This window comes from Leptonychotes weddellii, chromosome 5 (assembly GCF_054177405.1).
Source record: "Leptonychotes weddellii isolate Sample4059 chromosome 5, ASM5417740v2, whole genome shotgun sequence".
In the NCBI taxonomy this organism is placed as follows: Eukaryota; Metazoa; Chordata; class Mammalia; order Carnivora; family Phocidae; genus Leptonychotes; species Leptonychotes weddellii.
Window position 1 is genome coordinate 69,973,583 of NC_138373.1, and position 16,743 is coordinate 69,990,325.

Below are 16,743 nucleotides of genomic sequence, written 5' to 3' on the forward strand. Positions count from 1 at the left end.
AAAACAATCCATAAACAGCTGTCTCAAAAGCCACAATAAAAGAATGTGGGGTGCGGAGTGAGTCAATTTTGTGAGGAGGAAGCTTATTAGGTCCACTGGAAACCAAAGGCATCACATGGGAGGGAGAGTGAAAATCCGAGCGACTCTGGTCCATTCCTCGGGGTATTCCACCCTCCCTCCCCACTGTCAGCCTGGGGTCGCTGGATCTGATCTGTGGTGTGCCTCACACAGTGCTGGAGCTAGAAATGGACTGCAAGGGGGCTGCCGAGGTTGCCTTTCACCAAAACCACCCCACATGTGGGGACCTTTCCTCTCGTGCTAGCTGTCATACCCCACCTTTAGGCTCCATTCCTGAATCTAACACAAACCCCTCCGTCACCGAATCCCAGCCTCTCTGGTCTACAACTCGGGCTGGTTTCCTCTTTCTATTGTCAGTGAACCTGGGGAAAGCAATATTAGATCCTTTCCCTAGTTCTTACTCTTCCTGTCCCTGCAAATTCGTACCGAGTGCTCCTTCAGCCTTCTCTGTAGGCTGCACCCCGCCATATTTGTTAACTTTTCTTTGTTGGCTTAACTTGAATAATCCTTTATTCTTAATAACCACAATCATTTCTTATTTATCTCTGTTCTCAGGGCCTGCAGAGCCATGTAAAACCAACCCACTCTGGTCCTGTCCCCTGGGCACATAGTGCTTACCTCACATTTTCAACTAAGTGAGGTAAGCAGCGTGAAGGGGGACAAGATGATTCATTCCACCGATCAGCTAGCCTGCAAGGCTCCAGATTTGCCTAAAGTCACAGTGGAGACCAGCGCTGGGATTAAAGAGCTGATTTCCCATTCAGGTTCTCAGCTACAGTCAAATGGTCCTCTGCCGTGTTCTCTCTAGAATTCCCTACCGGGCATTACCATTCCCCGCCTACCCCCCCTACCGCCAAAAGTCTCTCTTGCCAGTGGCACCATGTCCTAGCCTTCCAGAGATCCTGTTTCACTTCCACTCCCATCTGGAAGTGGCGGAAGGAGGAGCAATGGGGAGGAAGTCAGCTCGCCCTCTTCATGCTGCCCTGCCCCAGGCCCACGGAGCTCTGTAAAAACCCACTGCTCCTTGAAGGCCTGCCTCCCTCCACTGCCATCAGGCTGGCTCTGAATTCCTGCCTCACTCAGGCTCAGCAGCCTCCCCGCCTCCGGGCCAGGCCAGGCTGTGTGGGGCCCCCAAACATATTTCCTTCTTCCACCGGTCTCATGTCAGCTTGTATTTTATATACTGATAGATGCGATTAGTTGATGAATGGCTGCTCCTTCCGTGGACTGGAAGTCTGAGACAGGGGTCCCGTTCATTTTCACTCACCATCGTGTTCCCGGAGCGCTCAGTGCTGACCAACATGGAGCATTCAGATACTTGTGGAATGAATGAATAAATAACTGAGTGGCTAAGAGTGATGGCAGGAGACCCTGAACTCTTATCTAGGGAGCACTGGTCTGGACCTCTCATGCTCCCCATCCTGACCAGCACGCCTGCTGATTCTCAGCCAGGTCTTACAGAGCAGACACTTTCCAGGACCTGGAGCACGAAGCAATCCTGCAGCAGCAGGGCCAAGGGCTGGGACTCCCAGAACCATGGAGTAACGCTGTCTTCTGCTACTCGTCAGCTGGAGCCCCCTACCTTCCTGGTCACCAGGCCAGTAACATGCCTCATGCGGCTGAAAGTGAATGGGTGCACAGCTTCCAACACGTCTATGGAAAACTCATTAAAGAGAAAACCAGGGGCGCCTGGTGGCTCAGTTGGTTGGGCGTCTGCCTTCGGCTCAGGTCATGATCCCGGGGTCCTGAGATCGAGCCCCGCATCGGGATCCCTGCTTAGCGGGGAGCCTGCTTCTCTCTCTGCCTCTGCCTGCCACTCCCCCTGCTTGTGCTCTCTCTCTCTCTGTGTCAAATAGATAAATCAAATCTTTAAAAAAAAAAAAAAGGGCAGCTACTGTCCCCTCATAGAGCCAGAAAGTAGAATGGTGGTTGCCAGGGGCTGCAGGCAGGAGACAATGGGAATTAGTGTGTAATGGGTACCGAGTTTCCATTTTGGAAGATGCTAAGAGTTGTAGAGATGATGGTGGTGATGGTTGCATATCAACATGAATGTGCTTAATGCTATTGAGCTGTATGCTTATAAATGGTTAAGATGGTAAATTTTATGTTATGTGTATTTTGCCGCAATTTAAAAAAATCACAGTGTGGAGGACATCAAGGACTGAGATAAGACATGGGGTGCAAGTCCCTATTCCCCACTCCCAACACACACACACACACACACACACATTTATGGAGGGATTTCCAGGTCCCAGTCTCAGGGCCAAGTGCTCTATGTGCATACACTCATTTAATTCTCTTCTAACGCTGGGAGGTACTATAAATAATTCACAGATGAGGAACTTGGCCTAGGCGGCTTAAGAGACTCACACAAATTCAAATGCTACTAAGTTGTGGATTCAGGGTTAAAACTAGGTTCAATTTGCTAGAAAAATCCTAGAAAGTCTTCTTGTTAACCTAAACCAGGAATCATTTAACTTTTTCTGTAAAGGACTAGACAGTACGTATTTTAGGCTGTGCAGGCCCGTTGGTCCTTGTCACAGCTCTTCAGCTCTGCTGCTTGTAGCCAAAGCTGCCAGGGACACTCTGTCAATGAAGGAGCACAGCTGTGTTCCACTTCATTTGCACAAATAGGCACTATTTGGTTGGTTTGTCAACTCCTAGATGATTCTTAATGGTTTGGTTAGTCTAGGAACGCTAGGCAGTGTTGGGAGTCAGGTACTTGGCATTGGTAGGTAATCAGTTCACTCTGAAAAATCAAGGAAATGGGGTTTTTGAGGCTCTAGGTTTCTTCAGAGAGATCTCCTGCCCGGGCTGACCCGATCTCCCTCTCTGCCCTTCCAAACTGGCTTCTCATGTCCCTCTGTCCCTTGGAGGCAGGACTGACTTCCACTTGGGGCCCTCAGCTCCATGACTCTGCTTGTCTAGGACTGCACCAGACCTCACCCCCAAAGCAGTCTTCACCCCATTTCTGCCTGGCGTGATCCCCATGAAACCCAGACAGGCTCCTTGTGGAGGATGGAGTGAGGTCTGAGGGGTCATGGGTGGAGCTGAGGTTTCTCAAACCGTTGCCTACAATCTGTTCACACAGGTTGGTTCCGCCATCTGCCAACTCTGGTAGAATGTCTGTACATGGAGCCTGAGCATAGGGCTTGCACCCCTGCCCTCAGTGCGGCCTGCCTTGAGTTCCTCCAGGTTTCTCCAGGGTCCCGAAAGGAAAAAGCTTCCCCTGGACCCTGCTCCTTTCCTTCTGCGGTCCCTGGTCTATCAGAGTGGGCTGGCTCCATACTGCTGGGGCTCAGACGCCACAGCAGTCTCTCCCTCCTCTCTGATAAATGCAAAGCCCATCTGGCCCCCTGCAGATGGTTTTCTGTCAGTCAGGAGCAAGAGGAAAAAGAGCACCAGGGGTGGCACTTAACTCTCTCATTCCTCTTTCAAAAGGACAGCAAGCCCTGCATGGTCTTGCTCCAACTCTGCTTCTCCACCCGCCTCTTCCAGCCCTTAGGTTTGCCCTGCCATGTGGCTCGTGGCCTCTCCTTCCTTGAGAGCCATTCCCTGCTTCAAGGGGCCTTTCCTGGTGGCTGAATTTGTGTGGGGGCAGCATCTGAGCTCTTCTCCTTCCAGTTCCCATGAGGCTGGCCTGGGAGCTGAAGGTGAGCAAGGTGGTGGCAGCCAGGTCTGAGGAGTTGACCACCAACCTAAGTGGGGTGACCTCCTGGCAAAGCAGCTCTGTGAGGGAGTGACGAGCAACAGACAGATGTCTGTAGGTTTCCACAGAGAGCCCAGGGTTGGCTATGAGTGGGTTACTGTTCTCCCCATATCTCTTTCCAGCCCATCCTCCCCCAGACAGGACCAGGAAAAGCAGCAGAGACAGCACTTACGTGCTCTTGATGGCACTTTCTCAGCCTAAAGAATTGAAAATTTCAAATGCTTCACTGTCCACAGGTACACAGAAGCTTCAGGAAAAAGGGAGCTGGTAGAAATAAATGCCATGGATGCACCAGCCTTTGGCAGGTAGGATGTCTATCCCCTTCTCCTCCTGCCTGGGTCAGGAGCGAGGACCAAGGAGGAATGGAGCTGAGTTGGTATCTCTGGAACTTGACATTTCTGACCTCCTTCCGGGTCAAATACAAACGGTGTCTTACAATTTATGCCTTAAATTCACCACGCCTCTTCCTCCCTCCATTAAAGAGTGGGCTTCAGGGAGGGTTAACTGTGATATATATAGAGCGAAATTGCTGAGTTGCACCACACATGTTGCCCAGAGTTGACCCTTGGTAAACAAGAACTCCCTTTTCTTTCCAGAAGGGATAATCAAAAGTTAAGCATGCCATTAAAACCGCCGCCACCAACCACCATGACCGCAGACCTATGAGGGACAATTATGAAGTTCACAGCCAGGGTGGATCAAAGGTTTCCTCAAAGTGCACTGAGTCTAGCCTTCCGTGGGGAGTGTGACTTGGGGACTGAGAGTCCATGACAGAAATGTCCTGGGGGGCCAACTACTGAAAACAAAGGTGTTCTGAGCTCACTTGCGGGCCAAGCAGGCCCGTCCTCTGGGTCTTTTCCCTCAATTTGTGCAGCTACTGGATAGTGGAAGAGCTCTGGGGACACCGGGAGCCTGAAAACACCACCGTGTGGGGCCCGGGAGAGAAAGACCCGCCGCCTTTCCACCAGGTCACAAGGCTCAGCTCTTCATAGCTCCCACGTGTGAGCCCACACGGGGCTGGTGCCCACGAGGGTCTACAGTCCCCTGCCCACCCTTAGTGTATTCTGAAAAGCTACATTGTCAAAAAGAAAACTTGACCATGGCAAGACTTTCCTTCCCACAGGTCGGCTACATATCCCTTCCCGAAATGCTCTTGACAAAGCGAATGAAGGACAGGTTGGGGAAGGGTTGCTCCCTGCACGTTCTGGTTGAGGATGCATTTTATTGACTCACAGCAGATGAAATCATGACTGCAGCATCAGGGATTTAAGTAAGACCCTGAGAGGAAGCTTTGGACACGGATGGTGGAAAGGCACTGGACCGGGGGGTGGCAAAACTAGGCCCCCGGGCTATACATTGGACCCACTACCTGTTTTTTATGGCCAGTGAACTAAGCATGGCTTTTACATTTTGATTATATTTTTTTAATTCAAGTATAATTAACATGCCATGTTGTATTAGTTTCAGGTGCACAATATAATGTTAAACAGTTAAAAAAAAAAAGGCAGAAGAAGAATATTTGGTGGCATGCGAAAATCATATAAAATTCAAATTTCAGTGTCCATACATGAAGTTTTATTGGAACAGAACCGAGCTCATCTGTTTACGTGTTTCCTGTGGCAGCATGAGCGGCAACCTGGCGTTGAGCGGTCGTGTAGTGCACAGGGCCCACAGGACCTCGAATCCTTATTCTCTGGCCTGTTCCAGAGAGTTTGCTGAGCCCTGCGCTAGGCAACGGTGTGCACTGGGGTTCTGCAGTATGTCTCTCGGGACATACTGACAAGGGGTTGAGTGCGTCGGGTGTGAGGGTGAGGGACAGATAAGAGGAGCTCCAGAAGGGCCTTTCTCTCTGGCTGTTGCACCTGTCATGGGGCCTGCTCCTCCGAAGACACACGCAGCACCCTGGCATAGCTCGGGGCTCGGTTGTGAAGCCACAGGCTGGTGCCTTCCCACTTTGTCTCAGAAGGTTCTCCACCATGTCTCACTCAAGCCCCTTATGTTGCTATCTCCATTTCCCGCAGTCCTGGGAGTTCCCGAGTTGGAGAGGGGAAACGATCTCTGAGTCTGGGGGCAAGCAAAGGGCAGAAAGGGAACGAACCCAGGAGATCTGGTTCCCAGTAGAGGTTGGGCTACACTTCCTTCCAGGGAAGAGCAGATAGCCTCTTTTTCTGCCCCCTTAACCCAAGACCCGTGCCGTTTGGCATTCCAGGTGGGCCGGCCTCTTACCTGCATGTCCCTCTTGGCGATGAAACCCTTGCCTTCTGTGTCGCAGGTCTGAAAGAATTCCCATGCCTTGCTCCGCATGGCTTGCTCCAGGGGACCCAGGCAGGCCCCGCTCTCCTTTGGACCCTGGCCAGGTCTCTGGGGTCTAGAGACTACTCTCCTGTCAGGGGTAGCCATCCAGGTTTGTCAATTTCTTCAAGTCTTTGCAGAACCTGAACACAGAAGATGAGGGAGACAAGTGGGTGTGGTGTGGATGGGGTGAGGTGTGCCCACCCCTCTTAGCAACCACCTCCTCATTAGCGGAAGCTCAGGGCAAGGGGAAATGTGCTGTGATCACTTAATAGATCAGCTAGCCCATCAAAGAAAGAAGTGGGGGAAAAAGAAAACAGACATTTCCAGACTGAGCCTGCAGATGAGAGCTGATGGATGGAAGTGCGCCCAGGTCCTCGAGGAGCTTCTATTCTACCGGACTTGCCAGGCCTAGTTTGGTGACACCCAGGGCTGTCTCCAGCCAACACAGAATCACAAATCATATGCACTGATCTGATTTCTGAAAGCCCCTCCAAGAGTTTTCTCAGAGGGTGCATGGTGATGTGATCCTATGGAAGAAGGTCTGCAGAAACCTGCCTCTAGTCTGGACTCTGCTACTACTTAGATGACCTTGAACAAGTCGGTACCTGCCTGGTCTCAGTTTCCTCATCTGCTGCGTAATGACAAGACTGGACCTATTTGTCTTTAAGGTCCCTTCTACCTCTGACTATAAGTTTATGAAATTTCAACAGAAGAAATTGTTATCAATAAAAAATTGGGTTAATGTGATGAAAGGCAATATCAAAATCCTCAGAGTTTTCTATCTGAATACTTTTTGGAAGTAGACTAGGTCCACATTTTCAGGATATGATAGTATTTGAATGTTAAAATATAGATGCACACTATAATGCATTTTGGGGAAATGCAGAAAATGAAGTTCTAAATCGTGTCTCCTGTGCCATTCTCAGAAAAAAGGTGGAAAATCACTGTATCAGCAGGTGAATTTGTCTGATTATCAGAGCCCGGGGATCTGGCTCAGTTACACCATAAGTCCAAAGTAATCTATAATTTCAGTCAACATTTTCCACCTGCCAGATGTGTCAAGAGCTGTGGGCCCAGAACCGGAAGACTACCCCTGGCCTCAGGAATGCACTCTGTGTAACAGAGCCCAGATAAGGTACAGCAGACTTCACCTTCTTGCTCCACTTGGGCAGGACTATGGGCTCCCATCTGACTCCTCTGACCAGCCCCGCCCTCGGGAATTGAGTGTTTCTCTTCATCCCTACATAGTGTGAACTGGCCATTACCTAATCACAGACAGATTTAACATTTCTATTCTCTCTTCCCCATGGGGAACTAACTGCCTTAGTTATAAGTCCCAAGAGAGTAGGGCTGTTTCTGCGCAGCTTATGTGCATTGCCCAGAACATCTATGTGCAACTCTGAGCTTAGGAAGGGCTTTGGGATAATAACAGTGGTAACATCTGAGCTTCTGTAAATGCACAGCGTGAGCATAATAGTCTGTGTCTTCCTGCTACCTAGCCAGGACTGTCACAAGATCTCTGCTATCCAGTAGCCCCTACCCCATCCCACCTGCTGTTCCCAGAAGACTGGACTAAGAACACCTGTCATTCTTTGAGGGTTTTCTCTTGCCAGTCCCCTAATATACTTCATCCTAATGGACCCTGATATCCCCGTTAAGTAAGTATGATTAGGATTCCCATCATACAGATGAGGACACTGAGTTTGGGAAATGTTAAGCAACTTGGATCAAGGTCTAGTATAGTTAGAGACCTTATGTACTCTACCACATTGCCTTTCGATCATGGGTCCCAGCTGTGGGCTTGCTCTTAATGGTCTACTTATCACCAACAGATAATAACCCAAGTCACCTTCCAGAGACATATTCATCATTTTAACATTTATCATTCATTCATTCTCGTCTACTGATTACCCTGTAGCAGGCTCTGAGCTAACACCGAAAAATGCAAACATGAATAAGACATGGTCCCCACTGTTAATGAATGAGCCTCAAATCGTGGGATTTCAGTCACAGTAACTGGCAGTAAAGGAGGGTATTTTGGGTTAGGTCTGACCTCCATATCCCTCAAAATAGACTACATAGCAATCAACTACTACTGACTACTTATGTGAGCTTAAGTAAGCCCCTGAGCCATTCTGGGCCTGGCAATTAGTAGAGATGATTTCTCAGTTCTAGGTATGACTTTCTCTGGCTCTCTGCCTTCCCTGACCCATGTCACAGGTGATGCATGGCATGAGAGGGCCAAGGTAATAGTTCTAAAGCAGCCAGCTATGAGCAGCTACTAGATAGGCACCATGTCTTATTTGATGCTACCCCCAGTTCCTAGCCCAGAATATGGTATATAGCCAGGGCTCATTGATTGTCTATTGAATAAAAGAAGACCAATTTTTGGCTGAATTCTTTGCAGGGAGGCCTAAAAACATTTGTATTTCAATCAGATAGCTCTATATGTGGGATTTTTATCTCATAAAGAATAAGTTCAGACTTCCATTTCCAGAAAAGATGTAGTAACAGGGACTTAATTTACTTTTCCAACTGAGATAATAAAAAATCTAAACAAAATATATTTCAAAAAAAGCTTTCTAAGACACTGGACATCAGGCAATGAAGGACAGTGATCCTTCAGCAGGGTCAAGACTAGGGTGAGCTGAATGAGGCTCCTAAAGAGCAAAATTAAAGGAGCCATTTACTCTCAGGTACTAGCCCTGTACTTACACAACTCTGAAAGTGTCTTCTTAAGGGTGAGACACCTAAAGTAAATATTTAAAGAGAAACCCATTCTGAAAACTGTGCATCGGACAGTGATTACCTTCTTAAATTTTGTTCCCCAGGGACCTTACTCACCTCACCCTAGCCCAAAGCCTGTTCGTGACAGATGGGAAACAAACAAAAGGAGCCCTATTATTGCCTAGAGAGTTTTTAGGCCATGAAACAGGAAGGGGAAATCCAGGCAGAGCCTGGCAGACTCTCCAAGTTGAGGAAACCCAACTATATGCTGCCTACAAACATTATGACACAAATAGGTTAAAAACAAAAGGCTGGAAAAATATATACCACGTTAATACTAGCCAAGAGAAAGCTGCATATTAATATCAGGCAGAGTCTATTCTAGAACAAAGAATATTAATAAGAATAAAGAAAGTAATTCATAATGATAAAGAAATCAATTCATCAATAAGATAATAATAATCCTAAATACTTACGCACCTAATAACAGGGCTTTAAAATGTATGAAGCAAAAACTGATAGAACTGCAAGGGGAAATAGACAAATCCACAGTCATATTCAAAGATTTCAGTATCCCTCTATAAATAATTAATAAAACAAGTAGACTGAAATAAACAAAGATACAGAAGTAAACAACGCTGTCAACCATCTTGACCTAATTAACATTTGTAGAATACTCTACCCAACAAAAGCTAAATATGCTTTCTTTTCAAGTGCACATGGAATATTTACCAAGACGGTCCATATTTTGGTCCACAAAACAAGTTTCAATTAATTTTAAAGGATTCAAGTCATATAAAGTAGAACTAAGTGAAAATAAAAGCACAATATATCAAATTTGGTAGGATATTGCTAACATAGTACTCAGGGAAAAAAATTATCTAGACACACATATTAGAAGAGAAGAAAGATCTCAAATCAATGACCTCAGCTTCTACCTTAAGAAACCAGAAAGAGAAGAGCAAATTATACCCAAAGTAAGGAGAAAAAAATACTAAAAGTCTGAGCAGATATCAATGAAATAGAAAACAGAGTAACAATAGAGAAAATTAACAAAAATAAGAGCTTGTTTTTAAAGAAGATCAATAAAGACAGAAAACACAACTTGTAATATCAGAAATTTGAGAGGTGACACATTACAAATTCTATAGACAATAAAAGGCTAAGAGACTGTTATGAACAATTTTATGGCAATAAATTTGACAATTTAGACGAGATGGACAAATTCCTTGAAAATCACTAAATATCAAAGCTCACTCAAGAAGAAATGGGTAAAATGGGTAACACAACTAAGGAAATTGAACCGACAGTGACAACCCTTCCTACAAGAAAACTCAAGGCCCAGATGGCTATATTGATGAACACTATAAATTTTTAAAGAAAAACTAATACCAGTTCTATGCAAACTCTCCAGAAAACAGAAGAATATGAAATACTTCCTAATATATTCTATGAGGCCAGGATTACCTGCTACCAAAACTGGACAAAGACATTACAAGAAAAGAAAAAGGCCAATATTGCTCATGAACATAGATGCAAAAATTCTTTAGGAAATTTTAACAGATTGAATCCAACACCATATATAAAAAGAATAAATACATCCTGACCAAGTGGAGTTCTATCCCAGGAATGTGAAAACGGTTTAACATTTGAAAATCAACAATGTAATTCACCACATTAACAAATTAAAAGAGATAAACCTTATGATCATCTCAGTAGATGCAGAAAAAGCATTTGACAAAACCCTACATCTACTCCTGATGAGAACTCTCAGAAAACCAGGAATAGGAAGGAGTCTGCCCAACCTGAAAAAGCGCATCTACAAAAAACCAACAGCTGATATTATACTTAATGGTAATAAGCCAGATGTTTTCCTCCTATGATCAAGAAAAAGACAAGAATGTCTACTCTCAATGCTTCTATCTCACATTGTGTTGGAGATTCTAGCCAGTTCATTGAGGCAAGAAAAGAAATAAAAAACATCCAGATTAGGGCACCTGGGTGGCTCAGTTGGTTAAGCAACTGCCTTCAGCTCAGGTCATGATCCTGGAGTCCCGGGATCGAGTCCCGCATCGGGCTCCCTGCTCAGCGAGGAGCCTGCTTCTCCCTCTGACCCTCCCCCCTCTCATGTACTCTCTCTCATTCTCGCTCTCTCAAATAAATAAATAAATCTTTAAAAAAAAAAAAAAGTCCAGATTAGACATGGAAAAAGTAGAATCATCTTTATTCCCAGGCGATATGATTGTCTACATAGAAATTCTGGTGAAATTCAAAAAAAGCTACTAGAACTGGTAAGTGAATTTGACCAGGTTAAGAATTAGAAACTTCCTCTACAAAAATCAATTGTATTTCCTGTACAGCAGCAACAAAAACTTAAAATTGAAATAAAAATACCATTTACAATAGCATCAAAAATATGAAATACTTAGGAATATAGCTGACAAAAATGTGTAATACCTGTATATAGAAAGCTTCAAAATATGGATGAGAGAATTAAATTAAAGAAGACCAAAACATGGGTAAATATTCATGTTCATGGTTTGGAAGACTCAGTACTATTAAGATGTCATTTCTCCCTAAATTCGTCTCTAGATTCATCTCAATCTCAATCAAAATCCCAGCAGGCTTTTTTGTAGAAATTGACAAGCCAATCTAAAATTCATATTGAAATGCAAAGGACCTAGAATAGCCAAAACAATTTTGAAAAAAGAACAACAACATTGGAAAACTAACACTATCTGATTTCAAAACTTATTACAAATCTATAGTAATAAAGGCACTGACTATGGTCCTGGCACGAAGATAAAAAAAAAAAAAAGATAAATGGAACAAAATAGAGAATGGAGAATCCAGAAATAGACCTATATATATAACTGATTTTTTACAAGAATGCAAAGGCAATGCAGCAGAGAAAGGAAAATCTTTTCAGCAAATGGGACTGGAATAATTGGATATCCATTTGCAAAAAAAGAATGTCAATGCATACTTTATACCACATACAAAAGTTGGCTCAAAACAGATCACAGACCTAAATGTAATGTCTAAAAATTTAAAACTACAAGGAGAAAATATCCTTGTGACCTTGGCTTAGGCAAAGATTCCTTAGGTCTAACAGCAATAGCATAATACTTCAAAAAATGGATAAATTGGGGCACCTGGGTGGCTCAGTCATTAAGCGTCTGCCTTAGGCTCAGGTCATGATCTCAGGGTGCTGGGATCGAGTCCCACATCGGGCTCCCTGCTCAGCGGGGAGCCTGTTTCTCCCTCTCCCTCTGCTGCTCCCCCTGCTTGTGCCCCCCACCCCCGTGTCAAATAAATAAAATCTTTAAAAAAATGGATAAATTGGACTCCGTGAAAATTTAAAATTTCTGTTGTTCAAAAGATACCATTTAAGTTCAGATTGGGAAAAAATATTTGCAAAGCATATAACTGACAGCAGATTTTGGTCCAGAATATATAAAGAATGCTTAGAACTTATTACTAAGAACACAAGGAACTCAACTTTTTAAATGGGCAAAACATTTGAACAGCTGCTTCATCAAATAAGATATACAGATACCAGATAGCTACACGAAAATGCTCAACGTCATTAGTCATAAGGGAAATGCAATCTAAAGCCATAATGAGACACCACTACACACTTACTAGAAGGGCTAAAATGAGGGGTGCATAGGTGGCTCAGTCGATTGAGCATCCAACTCTTGATCTCAGCTCAGGTCTTGATCTCAGGGTCATGAGATCAAGCCCCGCCTTGAAAAGAATGGCATTCCGAGTCTTGGCAAAGACATGGAGCAATTGGATGGACCACTCACACACCGTTGGTGGGAATGTGAAATGGTACAGTCCCTTTGGAAAACATCTGGAGGTTTCTTTAAAAAGTCAAACTTCTACCCTGCCATTCCACTCCTAAACACTTACCCAAGAGAATATCCTGCCATTCCACTCCTAAATATTTACCCAAGAGAATAAAAGCATTCTGTCCACACAAAGACCTATACATGAACGTTCACAGAAGCTTTATTTGTAGTAGCCAAAAACAACACAAATATTCATCAACAGGTGAATGGGTGAGCAAACTGTCACGTTCACACGCAATGGAACGCTACTCTGCATTAAAAGGAATAAACTATTGAGCCAAGCAACAAAATGGATAAATCTTGAAATAATCATGTGAGCAAAAAAAGCCATACAGAAAGAGTATGCAGTATTTGATTCCATTTATATAAAATTGTAAAAATGAAGACTAATATATAGTGACAGAAAAAAGATAAGGGGGGGTGAAGAAGGGTAAGAAGGAGAGATTACAAATGGGCAAGAGGAGAGTTTCTGGGGGTGTGGATACGTCCATGTCTTCAATGTGCTCATGTCATGGTGATATATATATATATGCATATATGTATGTGTGTATGTCTACACCTACGTGTATGTCTACACTTACGTGTATGTAGGTACATATCTAGATATATGCCTAGACACATATATATCCATCCATACATATGTATGTACATACAAATATACATATCAGAACTTATCAAATCGTATACCTTTTTATTTTTTTTTGAGAGAGAGAGAGCGGGCACATGAGCAGGGTGGGGCAGAGGGGGAGAAAGAGAGAATCCCAAGCTGGGACGTGGAGCCCAACTCAGAGCTGATGTGAGGCTCAATCCCACAACCCTGAAATCATGACCTGGGCCGAAACCAAGAGTCAGACGTTCTACCGCCTGAGCCACCCAGGTGCCCCTCAAATCGTACACTTTAAATACGTGCAGTTTATTGTATGTCAATAGCTGGATAGATCTATTTAAAAAGAGAGATAATCGGGCCAGGCCAGTACCTTCTCATATCCCCTGACTTGCAAATCTAACCCCGCCTGATTCTTCTTTCTAAATTCAACTCTGGCAAGCAGGAAATGGCAGAAAATTAAGTACTTTCCCTGTGAAAATCCTCAGTCCCTTACTGTAAGGAGCTCAGTGAATTCTGCAAATAAGGGGGCAGGGAAGACCATTCATTCAGCCCCCTTTCTCTTACGCCTTCTCCCCTGGCGTGGCCTGTGATCGTTGCCCAGCATCTGTGGGTTTTCCGAGGGAAACAGAAGACGAAACAACAGAAGGGCTTCTGCTTTTGTTTCAAAAATAAATTGGCAGCCGTGTGACTGGCCCGGCTGTTTCACACTTGGGTGAAGCCCAGGGTTGCTCTGGGCTCAGGGCTGCACCCAGCTTTCTGCCTCGAACATCTTTTAGACCAACGGACAGTACGGCCATACAAGGGAAACCGGTGGGGTATATTCCAAAGGGAAAGGGAAAACGCCATCGCCATCGCCATCGCCATCGCAAGCGGAACAGTGACATCACGTTTTATCTGCCTGTCTCGATCTGAACTTGCGGACCACTCTTCTCCCTCCAGGGTGGTTCCATAAAAGCCTTTATACACAGATGGAAATTATCCAGCCCTCAAACATTTCCAGGAACATTTCCCAGATTTCCGAAGTCATTCTAGCAGCTTAGTAACTGCTGCAGTTGGAAAGGTCATAGATCAAACCTAAATCCCTCCTAGAGCTTCTGAGCTAATTTCCCCCTTACTCCGGGCTCGGTGGAGATGGAGAGCAGCTGGTATGCCACCCACACCCCATGCCCGCTGCGCACTTGAAAGCAGCCCCTAAATCACCCTGATCCCCCCTTGAATCTCTCCTGCAGCGGGCAGTTTGGAAATCAAAAGCACAAAAGGCATCTTCGGGATCTGTTGGAATCTCTTTAATTATCCTGGCTTTCAGTGGAGGCGTTCTCCATACGCCCGGAGTCTCAGCCATTCACTCTGAGTAGGCAGCGTCAAACGAAGGCGGGGGCAGGCAGGTCTCCTCAAACTGCAGAGGGTGCAGGAGGGGTGCTGAGCAAAGCTTGCAAACGAAACTTCCATAGGAATGGTTGTGAAATGCTCGTGAGGGAATGGTCCGCAGTGCGCCTCCTGGGCCAGAGCAAGTTAAGGAGGATTCAAGGCCTCAGATGGGAGGTGTTTCCTTGCACGGAGCAAAGGCAAGATTTTCAGATCCTTCTCCATCCTATAAAAACAGTCTGTGTAGGTCTGCGTGGATTCTCGGTGTGGGGTATGCAGTCAGGGTGCGGGTCTAAGTCCACCTTCCCTGAGAAGTCTTACTGGCTGCCCAGTCTGGACTGCGTGGGCCACTGTCCCTTTGAATACTTACTGACTCTTTCATGCTTTCAGCATTAGAACATACTGCTTGGTCTGGTTCGAGTGTACATGATAGGACTTCTTCTTCCACGAAGGCAGAAGCTCTAGCTCCATAAATCTTAGTGAGTGTGAAATTGATATTTGAACACTCAAATAAACAAATGTCCCACCATTTCCCAGTCTGGTACTTTGCACATGCTATGTGCCTAATAAATGTGTGTTGGCTTCTTACCTGACCATCGACAGTGAGAGCTGAGAGTGGTAAATATTTGTGGTATAATGAAAAATATATACTTCGTCTTTGCCCCTGTTTCCTGGCACAGAGGTCCTGAAATTTCTTGAGTGAAAGGAATGCCATTTGCTATTCATCATGAGCCCCTTCTGATCACACCTGAGTGTATGGGGAAGGACCGACTCTCGGTGGGCTTCTGGACAGCTTCAGCATGGGGGTTGGGTGCTGGAGCAAACAACCAGGAGATGAGACGGTTGACCTTCAGGAAGGACAGAGGGGCTGATGCTTGAGTTCAATCACAGTGGCCAATGACTGAATCAGTCATGCCAAGGTAAGGAAACTGCCATCAAAAGCCCTAACCGATGGGGCTCGGGAGCTTCCGGGTTGGTGAAGACAGGGAGGAGGTGAGAGGGCATGGAAGCACCATACACACACACCCCTCCCCTTGCCCTTCTCATCTCTTCCATTTGGCTGTTCCTGAGCTGCATCCTTTATAATAAACCAGTACACATAAGTGAAGCACTTTCCTGAGTTCTATGAGTCGTTCTAGCGCATCACTGACTGTGAGAAGGGGAATATCTGGCCGGTCAGTCAGACAGACGGGTGACAGCCTGGGACTTGAGACCGGCATCTGAGGGGGGCCGTCTTGTGGGAAGGAGCCCTCAGCTATGGGTCAGCGCTAACTCTGGGAGTTAGTGTCAGAGTTGAACTGAGTCATGAGACACATGTTCATGCAGAAATGGTGTTGAAAAAAAAGACACCGCCATATTTGGCAACCAGTTCTCCAGGGAGGGTGAGGAGGGGGAAAGCCCTGATTTGTTGGCATCTGCCTGTTTCTAGAGTGTCAGGGTTCCCATCATGGCCTATTTCAAGCTCCCAGCAATCAGCCCTCACTGAGAAGAAATGGTGAGGCTAATGTTTCTGCACAGGGTGTCCTGATCTCTATACCCCCAGGACTGTCGGCAGAGGCAATGGTACCTGATGCCTCCTTAGGCTGTGCCACCCCCCCATCTCCCCGCTGCTGGAGACTTAGGTTGCACGGTCCATTTCAAATGCATCTTTTTTTTTTTTTTAAGATTTTATTTATTTATTTGCGAGAAAGAGAGTGTGAGAGAGAGACAGAGAGAAAGCACAAGCAGGGGGAGCGGCAGGCAGAGGGAGAAGCAGACTCCCCGCCGAGCAGGGAGCCCGATGCTGGGCTCGATCCCAGGACTCTGGGACCATGACCTGAGCCGAAGGCAGACGCTTAACCATCTGAGCCACCCAGGCGCCCCCTCAACTGTATCTTAGTACTTGGGGAAAATGTGCTGTGACCAAACCCCAGGGTTTCATAGGTGGTCTGCTCGTTATTCATGAATGTACCCCTCCCCTCCTCTGCACAGCTCCGGGCAAACCCTCTGGTGGGACCAGGACAGTGAGGCAGGTATATGGCTCCTTTCGGTGAGGACCAAAGATGCTGCTTTGCAGAACCCCTTTCACCACCCTACTGCTCAAGACTAAAGTCTTTAGCACAGGA

At 45.8% G+C, this 16,743-nt stretch overlaps 1 protein-coding gene across 6 annotated transcripts in view; it reads right to left on the reverse strand.

Moving 5' to 3' along the window:
- Window positions 1–16,743, reverse strand: part of CRACR2A (calcium release activated channel regulator 2A) — a 201,030-nt gene that overhangs the window by 75,952 nt on the left and 108,335 nt on the right. For all 6 annotated transcript variants that reach the window (XM_081821065.1, XM_081821059.1, XM_081821060.1 and 3 more), the window contains one exon: window positions 6,014–6,222. In XM_081821065.1, coding sequence (XP_081677191.1) covers window positions 6,014–6,187 — 174 coding nt within the window. In that variant the 5' untranslated portion in view covers window positions 6,188–6,222. The remainder of the gene's footprint in view (window positions 1–6,013; window positions 6,223–16,743) is intronic.